The sequence below is a fragment of the Triturus cristatus genome, chromosome 6, assembly GCF_964204655.1.
Source record: "Triturus cristatus chromosome 6, aTriCri1.1, whole genome shotgun sequence".
Classification (NCBI taxonomy): Eukaryota; Metazoa; Chordata; class Amphibia; order Caudata; family Salamandridae; genus Triturus; species Triturus cristatus.
In genome coordinates this window covers 980734730-980750154 of record NC_140589.1, presented here as the reverse complement: position 1 = coordinate 980750154, position 15425 = coordinate 980734730, and the positions used below count along the sequence as shown (strand labels likewise).

The window sequence follows — 15425 nt, the reverse complement described above, 5'->3', positions numbered from 1 at the left end:
CATGATTTCATCACCAGAATTTATAATAGTAGGTATTAGTAGGTATTAAACAATCATATTTACAGAGGCACTTTTATATAGTTTGGACCTTCTCCACCAAGCATACAGCAAAAATCTCGATATTGCAAATACGAGCCATCGTGTAGTGTCAGATCTAAGAATGCGTAGTGCTTCGCTAGGAGATCTGAATGACAGTAGGCGGCATACTGGGACTATCCAGGATTTCATAAAATCAGCCTGGGTGGGACAATAAAAAAGAAAATGATCAATGGTCTCAGAGCTGATGTGACATGTAGGGCATTGAGGTGTTGCAATTGAATTTCCCCACGTGCTACTTCTATGATTCAAAGGTAAAGTCCCAAGTCTAAATTTGATGTACAAAGCTTTTGCCTGTGGGGGTTCAATATTGTCCATAAATATTTCAAAACCAAAGACTCCTTTAAAATTTAAAAAACTAGTGGTTAAAGTGCCATGTGCAATACCTTCTATGTTTTGGCGATCCATGTACTCCCAAAACCTTTTTTTGATTTTGTTATGGAGCCCGGGTCCTCCCAAACGCACCCCAACCCCAATGCCAGAAGCCAGTCCTTGATTTTGTTGAACCATTTTATACGGCCAGATTTTTTGTGCAGAGAAATTAGTTCTTTCAGGGCCTCCTTCAACGGGACCTGTGTTTTACTGGTCCAGATTCTAATCCAAAACAGGAGTGCCCTGAGGATAGCAAAATGGTCTATGCATTTTAGGTCAAGATCAAGACTTAACGGCAATAGGGGGGTGCTCGCAGGTAGGTTCAGGATCGCCCTGATGAATTTGTTTTTAGCTAGGGTTAGATCTTTTAAGTTTTCCAGCCCCTAGAGCACAGCACCGTAAAGGGCTGCTCCTAGACCTTTGGCCCTATGTAGTTCCAAAATAGGCGACACTGGGCGATAGGGAGACGCCCTGGCCCTCCTGACTATAGCACAGTCAGCATGTTGAAGGGTCACGACGCTCTTCTCTATTGGGGGCGTCCAGGCCAACCTATCACTGATGCGTACACCCAAATAGTCAAAATATTTGACCTGCTCCAGTTGTTGCGAGCCCAGCATAAGTTTGCCCTTATTTGATTTGTAGGGATTAAAAGTCATGTATTTTGTTGTGGAGCAGTTTATTTCTAACCCCTTCTTCCAACATACTTTGTCAAATTTGATTTGAAGATTCTGGATCCCTTTAGGTGTCCTTGAGATTAACAGGGTGTCATCAGCAAAGAGTAGACAGGGCACAGAACTGCCTGCTAGTCTTGGGGGATCACCACCACAGTTGTACAGTTCTTCAATTAGACCATTAATATAGAGTGTGAATAGTGTTGGGGCCAGGACACACCCTTGGCGCACACCTTTCTGTACGAATATATCTTTTGTCAGACTGCCTTCAGTGTTCCACCTAACCTTTGCATAAGTATTGTGGTGTAAACGAATTAAAATATTAAGTAAATAGGCTGGGAGACGCAGTTGGCTCAGAGCAAGCCACAGTTGGTTGCGGTCTATTGAATCAAAGGCAGTTTTTAAATACACAAAAACAACGTACAAGTGGCCGCCTCTTATGGTCACTTCCTTCCAGATTAGTAGGAGAAATCTAAAGACATGATCAGTGGTACTTGGTGCGCCCCTGAATCCCGCTTGGAGGTCTGATAAGAAGTTGTTATCCTCGATCCAGTTTTGGATCCTAGTCAAGATTATTTTACAGACATTTTTTGGGGAGACATCTATTAGGCTGATCGGCCTATAGTTGCAGGGCAACCCTTTATCTCCCTTTTTGTAAATGGGAATGATCTCAGCACCCCTCCATGTTGCCGGGATTTCACCACCTGAAAAGATGGCATTATAAACTGCTTGTAATAAGGGGCCCCACATTGATGGTTCAGCCTTGTACAGGTCTCCCGGGAGCTTGTCTAGGCCCGGAGCTTTCCCTCTCTGTAGAGCATTTATGGCTATGATGGTTTCCTCTGCGGTAATGACTGTCTCCTCAGTTAAAACTGTATTTGGTAGTCTAAATTGCATGCCTGGATCAAGAGTAGCACCCTGTCCTGCGTATAACGCTTTGAAGAACTCCTCCCACACATGGGGTTGAATAGGAAAAGCAGTTTCTATTTTTGAGTTTGGGGAACCTTTGGCAAGAAGATGTCAAAACAGCTGGCTATTCTTAAGCTTTGCCGCCTCGACGAGCTTGGCCCAGTATTCTGCCTCCCAATCTTTTTTGGCCTTGGCTTGGGCCGATTTATATAGCTTCCTACAATTCTTGACATCTAGGGGGAGTTTCGATTTTACCGCCATGATTAAATCAGCTTTGGCTTTGCCACATGCCGTATTGTACCACGGGGCTATGTTCTGTTTTGCGTATTGGCTGTTTTGTAATTTGCAAAAGACTGGCCCAATTACGGCGGTTAATTGAAAGAATAAGGCCAGGATGTCATCTATGCTGATAGCATGGGTACCCAGATCAACAACGGTCTTCTCCACTGCAGAATATATTTTAGAAAGGGCAGTTGGATCGGCCTGTATCATTGGCCATTTGACTCTTTTATTATTATTGCTAGTGATGACCGGACCACTCCTAGTCCCGGAGTTACCATACAGTATAGTTGAGCCCATGAGTGTAAGGGCCAGGGCATTATGGTCACTGTCTTCCCGTATTAATACGGCCATATCTTTTACACTAGACCAAAGTTCAAAATCAACCAGGATGTAATCGATCCTGGTTTTGATTTCCCCCTCTTAAACGAATGGCATGCTTCTCTATCAGAGTCAGTCCTACCATTACAAGCACGGACCCCATGGGTGATGGTGAAAGATAAATCCTGTTGCCCCACCCTAGTGTGTTTCTTAATTGGGGGTATCTGGAGCTTGGCGATCCCTTTAGCTTTGTCTCCATTTAATATTAGTTCTTGTACATAGTCTACAGGTTCGAACGTTGTGTTAAAATCGCCTGCAACTTTGAGTCGGTGATTCCCTTTGGCAGTCTCAAGGTAATTAGTTAGTGTTGTTAGTGTACCAGATGGTTTATGAGGAGTCTTAAAGCGATTGTAGATGTTAAATAACCTGACTTGAATGTTCCCTTTAAGAGAGGAGAGTTCTATCCCAAGTATTTCCCCAGAGCCGAGATTGAGAGCCTTGATTTTACAAGCCGGGCTATTTTTAACCCAGATTAAAAGGCCACCAGCTGGACGACCGACATTGGACTGCCTTGCTTCAATACTGTATGTTGTAAAACCTACCCTGTGAGCACATTCAACCGCCCATGTTTCCTGTAAAAGGCATAAGTGCAATCGTCCACTAGCTTACACCAATCAGGGTCAGGTATCTTAGACTTTATGCCTACCACATTTCAGGATAGAAGTTTAATTTCCTGAAATTCAATTATCGGTTCCCGGGAGAAATCTGTACTTTTAGATAACCCGTTAAACTCGGTTTGTTGGTTAGGATGGCTATTCACATTGGCTTGATTACATGGGGCGAGATTGTTGTTGAGGATCACTGGGGTGTCATCCGGCTGTGAGATGGATATTTCCTCAATAACGCTTGTTAGAGGAGGAGGGACTACAGTGAGTCAATCTTGGGAGTCTAAGCCACTTAACAGGTTGAGTGCTCATGACGAGCTCAGCTCGTCATGAGTCACAGTGGAGCTGTCATGACGAACTGAGCTCGTCAAAACGGCCGCGTCCCGCCCACGCGCGATTAATTAATCAGTGGGCGGGGTCGTGACGAGCTCAGCTCTTCATAAGCACAGCTCCACTGTAAGTCATGACGAGCTGAGCTCTTCACGAGCACAGCAGCGCCGACCCCCCTCACCCCTGCACTGCGGGAATTACCCCCGCAGGGAAGGGGTTAAAGTTTGGAATCTATTTCTAATTTCTAAGGGGGTGCCTTCCAAATGCGTGGACTGTGGCCTACGAGGTGGCCCATTGGCCGATGGATTCCCCCCTCTATTATCTAGGTGCCTATAAAATATACCCAAGCGTGCTGGCAGCTCAGAAGCTCTATTATGGCTGCAGCACCATACCACGATGACCGCCGATCCACTGAATTTGGCTGCATAGAGACTGTGCCTTAAAAGTAAACACCTTGGCAGTTGTTGACTGGAAATCCTGCCAGTCACCATGCATTAGTCTAATATTGCATCATGAGTCACTTTACAATGGTACATTTTCTCCCTTAGTCCGAGATCTGAACTAGAATGGCATCACCAGGCAGGACGGCTGTACTTAAACTGATAACCTTGATAAATATGTAATACAATCTGACATTCAAGAAACGGCCATCTCGCTAAGGAAGCGCTGCAGTGAATGATAAACAGCTGGTCACCATCCAGAGCAAGCCACAGTGTTACATTAGACATATATTATTTGGCAGTAAATCGTTCTCGCTTATGGTGCAGGACCTGTGTAAGCATAAATTGGGCGCCCTTGTATATTCTCCCGCGCTGCGCGCGCCCTCTGCTCCTCACAGTTGCATAACTAACGGGTGACAAAACATATGCTTGAATGCACTCGATGCTCTATATTTACAAACCTATAGATGGCACGACAGCTGCGTGTCATGGCTGGCTGGAGCTATTAGGGAAATGGATTAGAGAAAAAAACACATTCGGAAAATGCTATTTCTTTTAAGTTGTTTTAATTTCTTTCCCCCGAAGCCATCTGTCGCTTGCAATCAACGTTCCAGCTGGTGCTGTGAGTGAGTGAAATGGTGTTATTTTCCTTTCATTTTAATGAGCAGCTCATCGTGCAGCCATCGCGTGGTCATTTTCGAAAGGAATGAAAGAAACACAGCGATGCCATGGACCGGAAGCTGGAACGGAATGCCTTTGAAATATTCGCGCGCACATTGACGGGCTAGGCTGCTGTGCGTCGCGAGCCCCTTGGCGCGGTTAATATTCACAGCACGAGCCCCTCTGCCGCCTCGGATATTTGCTATTGTACAGAGAATACGAACAGACATCAGTTACCTGCTGTCACATTGGCGTGTCCTAGCGTGTCCTTTACAGATGCCGCTGTGGAAAACATAAATAAAATGCTAATTATTCGCAGTCCTCTAAGAAAGACGTTTTACACAATGTAGTAGAGCGCTTCATTCAGAATCTCCTTGACGTCTCATGCAATTTTTCTCTATTCCCTGGTGTGAGTCACAAATACATCTGAGCACTTTCATTTTAACTCTTAACAGTTGAGTGAAGGAATAGGCATAACAATTTCGGTTCTGCTACATGGCATAAAGTGACCAAACTATAGTAAGCAGCTAGAGTCGTATTAGTAGTGTGACGCTAGTGCAACGGGTGTTTGTGACTGTTTTCAGTGTTTTAAGGCCACTTAATTATTATACAAAGGGCCACTGACCTATGTGCGAATTTACACCACTTTGGGGCATATTTACAAAGAAGTGAGGGAGAGCCAGGCGCGCAACACCCATTGGGCTCACCGGGCTTCAGCACCCCCCGTCATGTGTGTCAGCCCGGCTGAGACAGCCTCGCGGGCTGGTGTCCGTCTAATTGCAGCCACACCTGAGTACTTCACAGGTCTTTAAAAGACCATTTACTCGTTAATGAGGCTTTTGTTGTGTTTTCACCCCTTCTTACAGCCACTCTGCCTATGGCTGGAAGACTTAGCCCCCCCCCAAAATCTTTTTCAGCCCCCCCCCCGAAATTTGGCTCAAGGTGCCCGCCTGGGGAGAGCGGAGTTAGCCTTCCCGGATTAACGCTGAGCTCCGCAACTTCTGAAACGGAGGGCTGCACCCGCGTATGCGTGCTGCTTTGTGCAGCACACATAGAAGTTGCAACTCGTCATTTTTAAAATGATTGTGTATGTGCAGGAAGGAAGACCTTCAGGCACATAAACAATCATGTATGGCGTTTTGCTGTTTTTATGTGTACTGAACAAAAACAGTAAATATGAGGAGAAATAAAGCAGTTCTCCTTCTTGTTCCCTGTTAAGACCAGGTTTTCCCTGGTCTTAATTTTGGCACTGCCCCATATTTACACCACTCCTGTAAATATGGGGCAGCATCAAAATCTATGGGTGTTGAGACGGAACGCCCACTGCAACACCCATTGCCCACCCCACCCTAAGTATAGCATGAAAGGAGGCCTTATTTACAAGGCAGCATGAAGCCAAGTTAAGTGGCTTAACACAGCCTTGTAAATAAGGTGAAGCCCGTATCTACACCACAATGTCAAAAAAGAGACGTTATGGGGAGATAGGGGATCGCCACCACAACATAACTGAAAGTGACGTTGTGGTGGTGATAGGGGCTTGTAAATATACCCCTCTATGTCTGATTTGTGTTACTCTTTTAACGCAAACCTGACATAAAGTGTGGTGGGATTTACAATCCATTGCAAAACACAAAGCAACACAAAGCTGCCTTGCGTCATTTTGCATCAAGGGGGTGTTCCATGGGTGGCACATGGTTATCTCATGCAACCAACCCTTGGGTTTTGACACAATGCCTATCTACAAAGAATTGTAGACAGAAATGTGTGCCAAAATCATGCACCTTCTCATGGCAGGCACAACAAGAAAAAATGTGTTTTCATTTCTCTTCATTTTTTTAACATTACACTTGTGCTGCATTGTACAGCATTCACACAAATTGGAAAACTTCTTAATGCATAGTTTTTGTTCTCGGATGCACCTCTTACAATACAAAGCCTATGATTCCCACCAGGAAGACACCGCTGCACTATGGTGCAAGGGTGCTTGCATTGGTGCAACGCAGCCAAAAATGCACCAGCACATGTAGAGAGAAGAACAGCACCACATTTGTTTTATAGATATGGCTCTGTTCTGCTCTCTAGAAGAAGGCGGTGCAGAAACTTTACTTGCCGCTCTGCGCTGCATGACTTCTACAGAAATCTGGGTCCTCTTATCCACACATGGTAAGTTGCCCCATTTTCAATTGAACATATCTCCATGTAAATGTGGAAACACCATTACCTGTGTGCTTGCACCTTATTACAGACCTACATGGAGAAAAAGGGCTCTCGAGGAATAACTAACTGTGCTGTGGAGTCTGGCACCCTGTAGAAGTCTGCCTGGGAGAGCAAGTTGCCTGTGCTCAGGCCATTCCTGACGCTGCTTTCATGCAGTGTCATGATTGGCCACAGTGCAGTCTGGGAGCCTGTGCCTGGAAGAAGAAACCTAGAGGAGCTCAATGTGGCGGGCAGCGGCTGTGGCGTTCAGGTAAGTTTTGTATATATATTTTTTATGTTCCCCAAAGCCACTCCCCCTCCCTCCTCCGGCTTAGCAAGCCCCGCTGGCTCACCACTTAACCAGGGGACGGGTCACTACTGCTACACAATAGTCAAGTGGCACATTCTCTCTGGGCCTGGCATTTGAGAGGCCCATATACATACTTGGACTGGTTTTCTGAAAAAATATCTGCAACCATCATCCTTATTCTCGCTTCGAAAAAAAAATTGTATGTATGTAAAAACTTTATTTCGGCCGTTCAGGCCATAAAAGTGCAAAAAAAATTCCCAAGTTTATACAACAATTACATTATCATAGTGTATGCACAATTAAAAACACATACTACCAAGTTCAGTTTTTTAAAAAAAAGAGCCGGACAATCATTAAATACACTTTAAGAACAGACAAGGGGTGCCTCCAGTTGATCCTCCCCTATAGATGCTTTAAAAGTCCTCTCCTAATATGCCACATGGCATTTAAGAACCGAGATACCAAGAATACAATTGGAGGATCAGTATCATATTTTAAAACTCTAAAAGCCTCGTCACAACGAATAAATCCTAAGTTTTTACATAATTGGGTTACCCAGAGTTTGCGGGGTAGCACATATGCCGGGCAGAAAAACAGCACATGCAGATCAGTTTCAGCCGTTAGTTTACAACTAGGGCACACACTCGAATTCTCCAGAGCCCATGAACTAGTGTACTCTGCCAAAGGTAAATTCCCCCATCTAAATTGCGCATACGGTTTCCTCGCCATAGGTGGCTGGATTGCATCCAGAAAGGGTTCCTTCATGTACACCTCCTTTACTTGCAAAAACTCCCTTGTCAACCTGCCCTCTTTAGCGTTCTCCTGTAAAGATAGCAGGTTGGATTGCCTAAAATGTTTTACAAGGTCCACCCTAGAAATCATGGGACAAGATAGCTCAGGTGATGACCAAAGCTCTGGTCTCCCAAGCCTATTCAAAAAGCTTCTAATATGGGCCAACCAAGGTGTTTTACTAGGATTGAGTCTGGGGAGGAGCTCCTTCAGCTCTTCTTTAAACGCATTCACCTCGGGAGTTACCCATAACCTCTGCCAAAATGTCAAGGGCCTGAGGGCAATCTCTTGATCGATTGGCCTCATACCCAAGTCCATGCAGAGGGGAACCAGTGGGGTGCTGCGTGGTAGACGTAAGAGCTGTCTCATTAAGTTATTTTCAAGCTTCACAAAATCCATAGTAGAACTATGCCCCCAAAGCTCCGCCCCATATAATGTGGCCCCTCTTGCTTGAGCCTTGTATTTCTCCACCACAGGGGCTGCTGGCTTGAAAGCAGATGTTCTGAGCATTTTCATTATTCCCCCTACTGACTTGGTGAGCCTAAGCCGTGCTTTGGTCATCTGAGGGCCCCACCCGAATTGCTCGGACAATGTTATGCCCAGATAATCAAATGTCCTTACTTTGTCAAGGTGGATGCCATTGAGAGAGGGGTTTGGGAGTGTGCTCTTTGGAGGCTTGAAGACCATAAACTTGGTCTTAGATACATTTATCTGCAAACCTCTCATATTACAGAACACAATTACAGAATTACAGGATGCGTTGAATGCCTAGGGGTGACTTGGACAACAGCAAAGTGCCATCCGCAAACATCAACGCAGGTATTTTCCCAGTGGCCAGTTTTGGTGCATCAGTATCTTTTATGTTGTTTAAAAAAGCAATAAGCCCATTGATGTAAAGACAAAATAATGTAGGGGCTAAAACGCAGCCCTGTCTAACCCCCTTTCTGACAGAGAAGCGCGAGAAAAGTTCCCCATATTTACTGCATCTAACTTGTGCATAGTTATCTGTGTGTAGCCTCACCAGCACATTGAGAAGGTATGATGAAATCTCAAGCTCACCAAGCACCTCCCACAGCTTCTTTCTAGGGACAAGATCGAAGGCGGACTTCAGGTCAACAAATATGAGATAGAGGCTGCCACCCTCCATCCTCACCGTTTTCCAGAAAAGTAGCTGTAATCGGAATATCTGGTCCACGGTGGACATACTTGATCTGAAGCCTGCCTGGTAGGGGCTCAAAATTACCTGCTCCTCCATCCACCCCTGTATACGGATCAATAAGACCCTGCCCATCAGCTTTTGGGAGTTATCAATTAGACTGATGGGTCTATAATTGGTGGGTAGAAGAGGGCAACCCTTTTTAAGTATGGGTACAATATCCACACCCTTCCAAGTATCTGGGGGATTCATACCCTTCAAAATTGCATTAAATAAGGCACACAGATATGGGACCCAAACAATGGGCTCTTCCCGGAAGAGATCCCCCAGGAGTTTGTCAAGACCCGGGGCTTTATTGGGGAGTAAGCTAGTTAAAGCATTTCAAACCTCCATCAGCAAAATGTCCCCACCTCCCTCCTGACAATACTCCAAGATGTTACTCAAGATTTCTGGGTTTGGGGGACCTTCCGCCTCGCAATCATACAGGGACCCAAAGTATGACTCCCATACTTCGGCTGCTATATTAGGCTCTATGGCTGCACATCCCCCCTCCTCACCAGAGCTAACTAACCTCCAAAACAGTTTAAAATCGTTAACCTTCAGGGCAGTCCCCAAGGCCTCCCACCTTTCTGTTTCCCAATCTTTCTTTTCCTGGTGCAAGATTTTCCTATGCTTTAGTCTGGCTAACTTAATATTCCCCTCCCTCCTCCAGCTTAGAAAGCCCTGCTGGCTCACCACTTTACCAGGGGACGGGTCGCTACTGCTACACAATAGTCAAGTGGCACATCCTCTCTGGGCCTGGCATTTGAGAGGCCCATATACATACTTGGACTGGTTTTCTGAAAAAATATCTGCAACCATCATCCTTATTCTCACTTTGAAAAAAAAATTGATATGAGTTCCAAAAATAATGTCCTCTTTTTTTACTCTAATGGCAATTCTTTACATATATTGTTAAGTAGTTAATGCATCAATATTATGTTCTGAATTTTCCTGTTTTTTATCATTAATTGACCGATTTAAATTAGGGCACTAACAGAAGATTGTCTATTCTCACCACTGCTGATTGAACTGACCAATTTGGATTTGCTTTCATAGGGTATGTACAGCTGGCAGAGGGGAACAACCATTACAACGCAACTTTTACAACGCACTGCCATTACAACGAAACTGTAACAACGCAAATGCTGTGACAACGCATGCCATTACAACGCAAGTCTTTACATCGACTTGCACTAGATGGCGTGCTAACATTAAAAATAGTGTAGTTTACTATCCAAACACCTTCCCTACTGCAACGTGGACTGGAGTTAGAATAGTAAATTACCCTTTTTTAATGTTAGCACGCCATCTACTGCAAGTCGATGTAAAGACTTGCGTTGTAAAGACTTGCGTTGTCACAGCATTTGCGTTGTAAAAAATTCGTTGTAACAGCATGCGTTGTAAAAGCATGCGTTGTAACATCATACATCCGCTGGCAGACACTCGACATGCTTCACCTGTGGGCTCGCCAAAGTTCATATACCCTCTTCTAGAATTGTGGGAGGACAAGATATGATGCTCTACAACTGTTAATGCTACAATGGAAAGATCAATGGGATTTCAATAACATTTAAGTATTCTACTGCTCTTAAAATGCTGTGGGAGGACATTCATAGAGAGTGTTAGGAAAATAATATATATAAGAGCACTCACAACGGACCTTTTCTATTTCCCTCGTCTAGCTGTGGAAATTCCATTTTCAGTGGAAATTCAAATGCTGCCACAGTTGCTCTGCCCTTGGCAGAAACAGATAATTTTCTGAACTAATGTTTGCTGCCATGGAGTTGAACTCGAAATACAGCAGATTGTCCTCTGGCAGCGTAGCAGAGTAGCAAAACCCATTGTAATGGCTGACATGTAATTTGCCATCCAATCTCTAAATCTGTCTGTAACTTCTTTATCTCTTAATTGATTTAAACTTTGCAAACTGGTTCCTACATCTCCCAGCACTCTTTGCAGTGGAACTTGATCAGGCTAGCAAATGGCAAACCAAAGCTAAACTAAACATCATTCAGCCCACTACAGATTTTACATGGCTAAAACATGGCGTTGTGAAAGTTTGGGTATATAACGGAGAAGCCCACACTTTTTCTTCTATCTGAATTTGGCGAGTGACATTTGTGTACATTTTGTTTAAATTACGCTCAGGTGTGCAAGCAAAATGCATTGGTAATATTTGACCTGGTTAAATAGACACACGAAAGTCCACATAGAAGTGAATTACAGTGTGTATCTAAAAACCAACTGTAGAGTTTGAGCAGAATAAAAACCTTTTGGGCTGCTTCCATTACACGAAGAAACTCTGCTAGTAATTGTTGATCTGGAAACTAGAGTTGAAGATTTTTTTAAATTGGTGAGGGACACTTAAAGCAGACACAGTATTAAATATGAAACACCCTCTCCATCAGGGTGATCCTTCCCAATGTAAGAGCACAGAAGTCACATATTTCAGTCTCTAGAAAATGCTCAATTTAGGATACCATTAGAAAAACTGTAACATTGTCAAATGCAAAGTGCGTATGCAATGTTCAGAATGACTATATGTCAGGTGAATCCCCTCCATGGATTTAATTCTGCTATTTAGTAGTCCTTACAAGACCTAAATGCAAGCAAAGGATACTTTGATATCCTATCTACATAACTCAAAAATGTTTTGCCTTGTCATTATACCGTTTTGTACCTACTATCGCGATGTCATCGACAAATGGAGTACGCCGAGGAACATTTATCAGCTTTTGACAACGGACAAGATTGCAACCACAGGGGTAAAGTCTGTGATCGGCAGTGTTTTTCTTGAGTTTACAGCATCAGTGTTTTCTAATTGCTAAAGTAGGGTGAAGATATTTTACAACAAGGCCCGTGGAGTGAAAGGATGGAAACAGCTCAGAAAAGAGTGTGAGGAAACAATTCAGAAAAGAGAGAGAGGGTCTTCTTCATGATGTCTGTTTTATCAGTTTTAGGTCAGAATTCCTCGGACTGTTTGCAATGCTTTGTGAATTTAGAGTGTAATGAACAGGCCTCATGAGCAGCAATATGTGTGAAGAATAATAAACAAAGTCTAATTAAAATGGGAAAAGAAGTCCTCACTTATCTATTAATATATGACCTTTTCACAAGCGTCAAAAACAACTAGTTTCTCTTGACTGTGAACATATTCTGCAATATGATAGGCTGTCCAATATGAGCCTTCCTGTGTTCTCCCTTTCCTCTTTATAAACCTTTGCCTAAATGTGATTCATTAAATCTGGATACTTCTTTAATGTTAGAGTACCGGGAAATACTCCTGCAAGATATACTGTGAGAGGCTCATGTGTGACTGTGGTGAGAGACTATAGGGCATATAGGACATATAGAAAACAGGAGCTCCCAGAGGCCTGTGGAGGGGAGGAATGATTAGAATGGAAGGGGCACAGTTGGGGAGCAGGATAAAGCAAGAGCAGAAAACCCAAATATACCTCTTATTCATAGTGTGCGGGGTGATTGGCCAAATCAAAGAACAATAGAATTGCTGACTTAGGGATAGAGATCGCAGGGCCATCCATTACAGGGCAACATCATGAGTCTAGGTACCTTGAGCAGAATAGGGGATTTGATAGATTCATGGAATAGAAACTGAACGCTCAATTCTATTTCAAAGAGAATAGACGTGAAGTAAGTCTGCCAAGAGTCTAGGGCATCAGCAATTTTGCTACAAGGAACTCATTTTCTACATCTTGAGCTTCACCTTTTTGAAAGAATAACATTTCTCATAAATAAGCATAGTGGAGTAGGCAGCATGGATGGTTTATATCTGCTGACACGCAATGAAACCAGTGTTAGGCCCTAAATTATAAGTTCAGTCCTTATGGCCTTACAAGTTACCTAAATAAAATTCTAGGGCAGTATACCCTTGTGAAAAACTGGGTTGCTGTTTGAGGAGGGCATGAGCCTGAGCCCTTCTGAAGCAACAGTTACAATCCTTGTCAGGATGAACCTCAAAACTCACCAAATTAACCTGTGCTTAACCCTCTGGTAGCCTGGAACAAAAGCAGTCAGGCTTAACTTAGAGGCAATGTGTAAAGTCTTTATGCACCACACAAATAGTAATAAGTGAGAACACAAGAGAGATCCCTCACCAATTCAGAAAACTAGAATAAATTCAATACATTTTTTGACACAATGCCAAAAATCCAATCAATAGAACCGGACAAATGCAATTTCAATGGTTCAAGGTAAGTAAAGCGCCTAATAGCATAAAACACCACTCACGGTTATCTGGTCATGGAAGAATGATTTAAAGTGACAAGTTCAGGCTGACTGGGCCGGATACAGGGACTAGGCTACTTCCGCTGAAAAAGTTAGAATCTCAAGTCTAGAGTAAAGAATTCCATATGCAGTGGAGAAGGCCGCGATGAGGAGGGATGCTTGTCGATGTAGCGCGAAGAGCAGGCCAGACATTGCAGATGTTCATCACTGTAGGAAGAAGATACTGTTGGGCGTTGCGGCTGGTCATTGCTGGAGATTCACATTATCGGTCACTGCAGCCTGTCTTCGCTGTAGCAAGAAGTGCAGATTTTGCTTTACCGGTCATCGCTGGTGGTCGCTGCAGTGCAAAGCGTAGGGTTTACCAGAGCCAGAGTGCAGGCGGCAAGATCTTGGTGTTAACAGGCCCGTTTGCAGTCACAAAGAGCCCAAAACTTCAGGATTTCTCCTTTGGTGTAGCATAAGTTGAGTGCCTCCTAAAAGCAAAGGTCCAGGACCTGGAAGACTCCGCTTGGGGATCAGGAACTCACTCTAGCTGGGGTCAGCCGGGCTCAAGCAGGTCCAGTTACAGGTCTAGCAAAGCAGATCAGCTCGGCAGTGGCAAAGAGGCCTCTGGAGCTTGTTGTGCCCTTGTAGGTCAGAACAGGAGGTCAGTCAGCTGACCCCTGGAGTCACTTCAGCCTGGGATCAAGGGTGCAGGTCTAACTTCCTTCTCAGACAGCAGGGCAGACCTCAAGCAGCACAGTAGTCCTCTAGCAGCAGGGCAGTCCTTCTAATGTATTATCCAGAGGTCCAGAAGTGTACTGAAGAGTGGGCCTGAAAATCTCCTTTTTATACCTGCTGCCCCCATTGATGTTGAAGAAAATCTCTGGAGTTTTCCCCCTACAGAGTTGTCTGGAATTTCCTGCCTTCCTGCCCTGGTCCAAATCTGTCTGCATGCAAAATGGGCTAGTGTAAATTCCTTTGTGTGTGAACTGAGGTAGTGTCTTTGAAGGGCAAGTGTGACAGGTCCTCCCTCTCATCAAGTCAGGATGGTTCATCATGCCAACTCCCAGAAACTCTGCTGTGTGGCTGTTTGGGAGGAATACACAAAGACCAACTGCCAAATACACCTAGTCATGTGGCCAAGGAAGAGGCTGCAGGCACCACATGGTTAAGGCAAGAAAATGCCAACTTTGTAAAGGAGGCATTTTCAGAACAGACTTAAAATCCGACTCTACCATGAAAGAGGATTTTGAATTTCAATTCCTCAGAAATCAAACAGGACATTCCTATGAGCTCCCAAACAAAAAGTTATTCCTTATTAAATGTAATAAGGTAACCCCATGTTATCCTATGGAAGAGGTAGGCCTTTCAATAGTGAAAAATGAATTTGAGAGTTTTTCACTGCTTGGACATATAAAACTTAAAAGCAGATGTCCAACTTTTGAAAGTACAGCACACCCTGCCCTATGGGCTGTTTAGGGCCTACCGTAGAGATGACGTATATGCATTAAAAAAAAGGTTAGGCCTGGCAAAAGGTTTATTTTTCCAGGTCAAAATGGCAGTTTAATGCTACCCACATCAGGTTGCAACGGCAGGCCTGAGAAGTTTCAATAAGCTACTTAAGTGGGTGGCCCAATCAGTGCTTTTTAATTTACAAACCCTGTGTACAGGTAGTACCACAGTAGTAGAGACTTATAAGTAGATTAATTGTGCCAATTGGGTGTTTCACCATGTTTAAAGACCAGCCCTTCAGTACTGGTTAGAAGTGGTAAAAGTCCCGAAGGCAACAGAAACATACACCCTCAACAACAGCGCCAGGACACCCTCAGTAATTGCTGCGCCTCAGAAATAGCCAAAACATAACATATTCAGCAAAAACAGAAGGGATGAAGGCAGAATGTTTGGGGGTAACCTTGCAGAGAGGGCCAGGTCCAACAAACTGTATTTGCAAAGAGGTTCGAT

At 44.1% G+C, this 15425-nt stretch overlaps 1 protein-coding gene across 50 annotated transcripts in view; it reads right to left on the bottom strand.

The window, feature by feature from the left end:
• Positions 1-15425, bottom strand: part of LOC146820883 (uncharacterized) — a 1936624-nt gene that overhangs the window by 205863 nt on the left and 1715336 nt on the right. For all 50 annotated transcript variants that reach the window (XM_085611721.1, XM_085611696.1, XM_085611722.1 and 47 more), the window contains one exon: positions 4981-5025. In XM_085611721.1, the coding sequence (XP_085467847.1) occupies positions 4981-5025 (45 nt within the window). The remainder of the gene's footprint in view (positions 1-4980; positions 5026-15425) is intronic.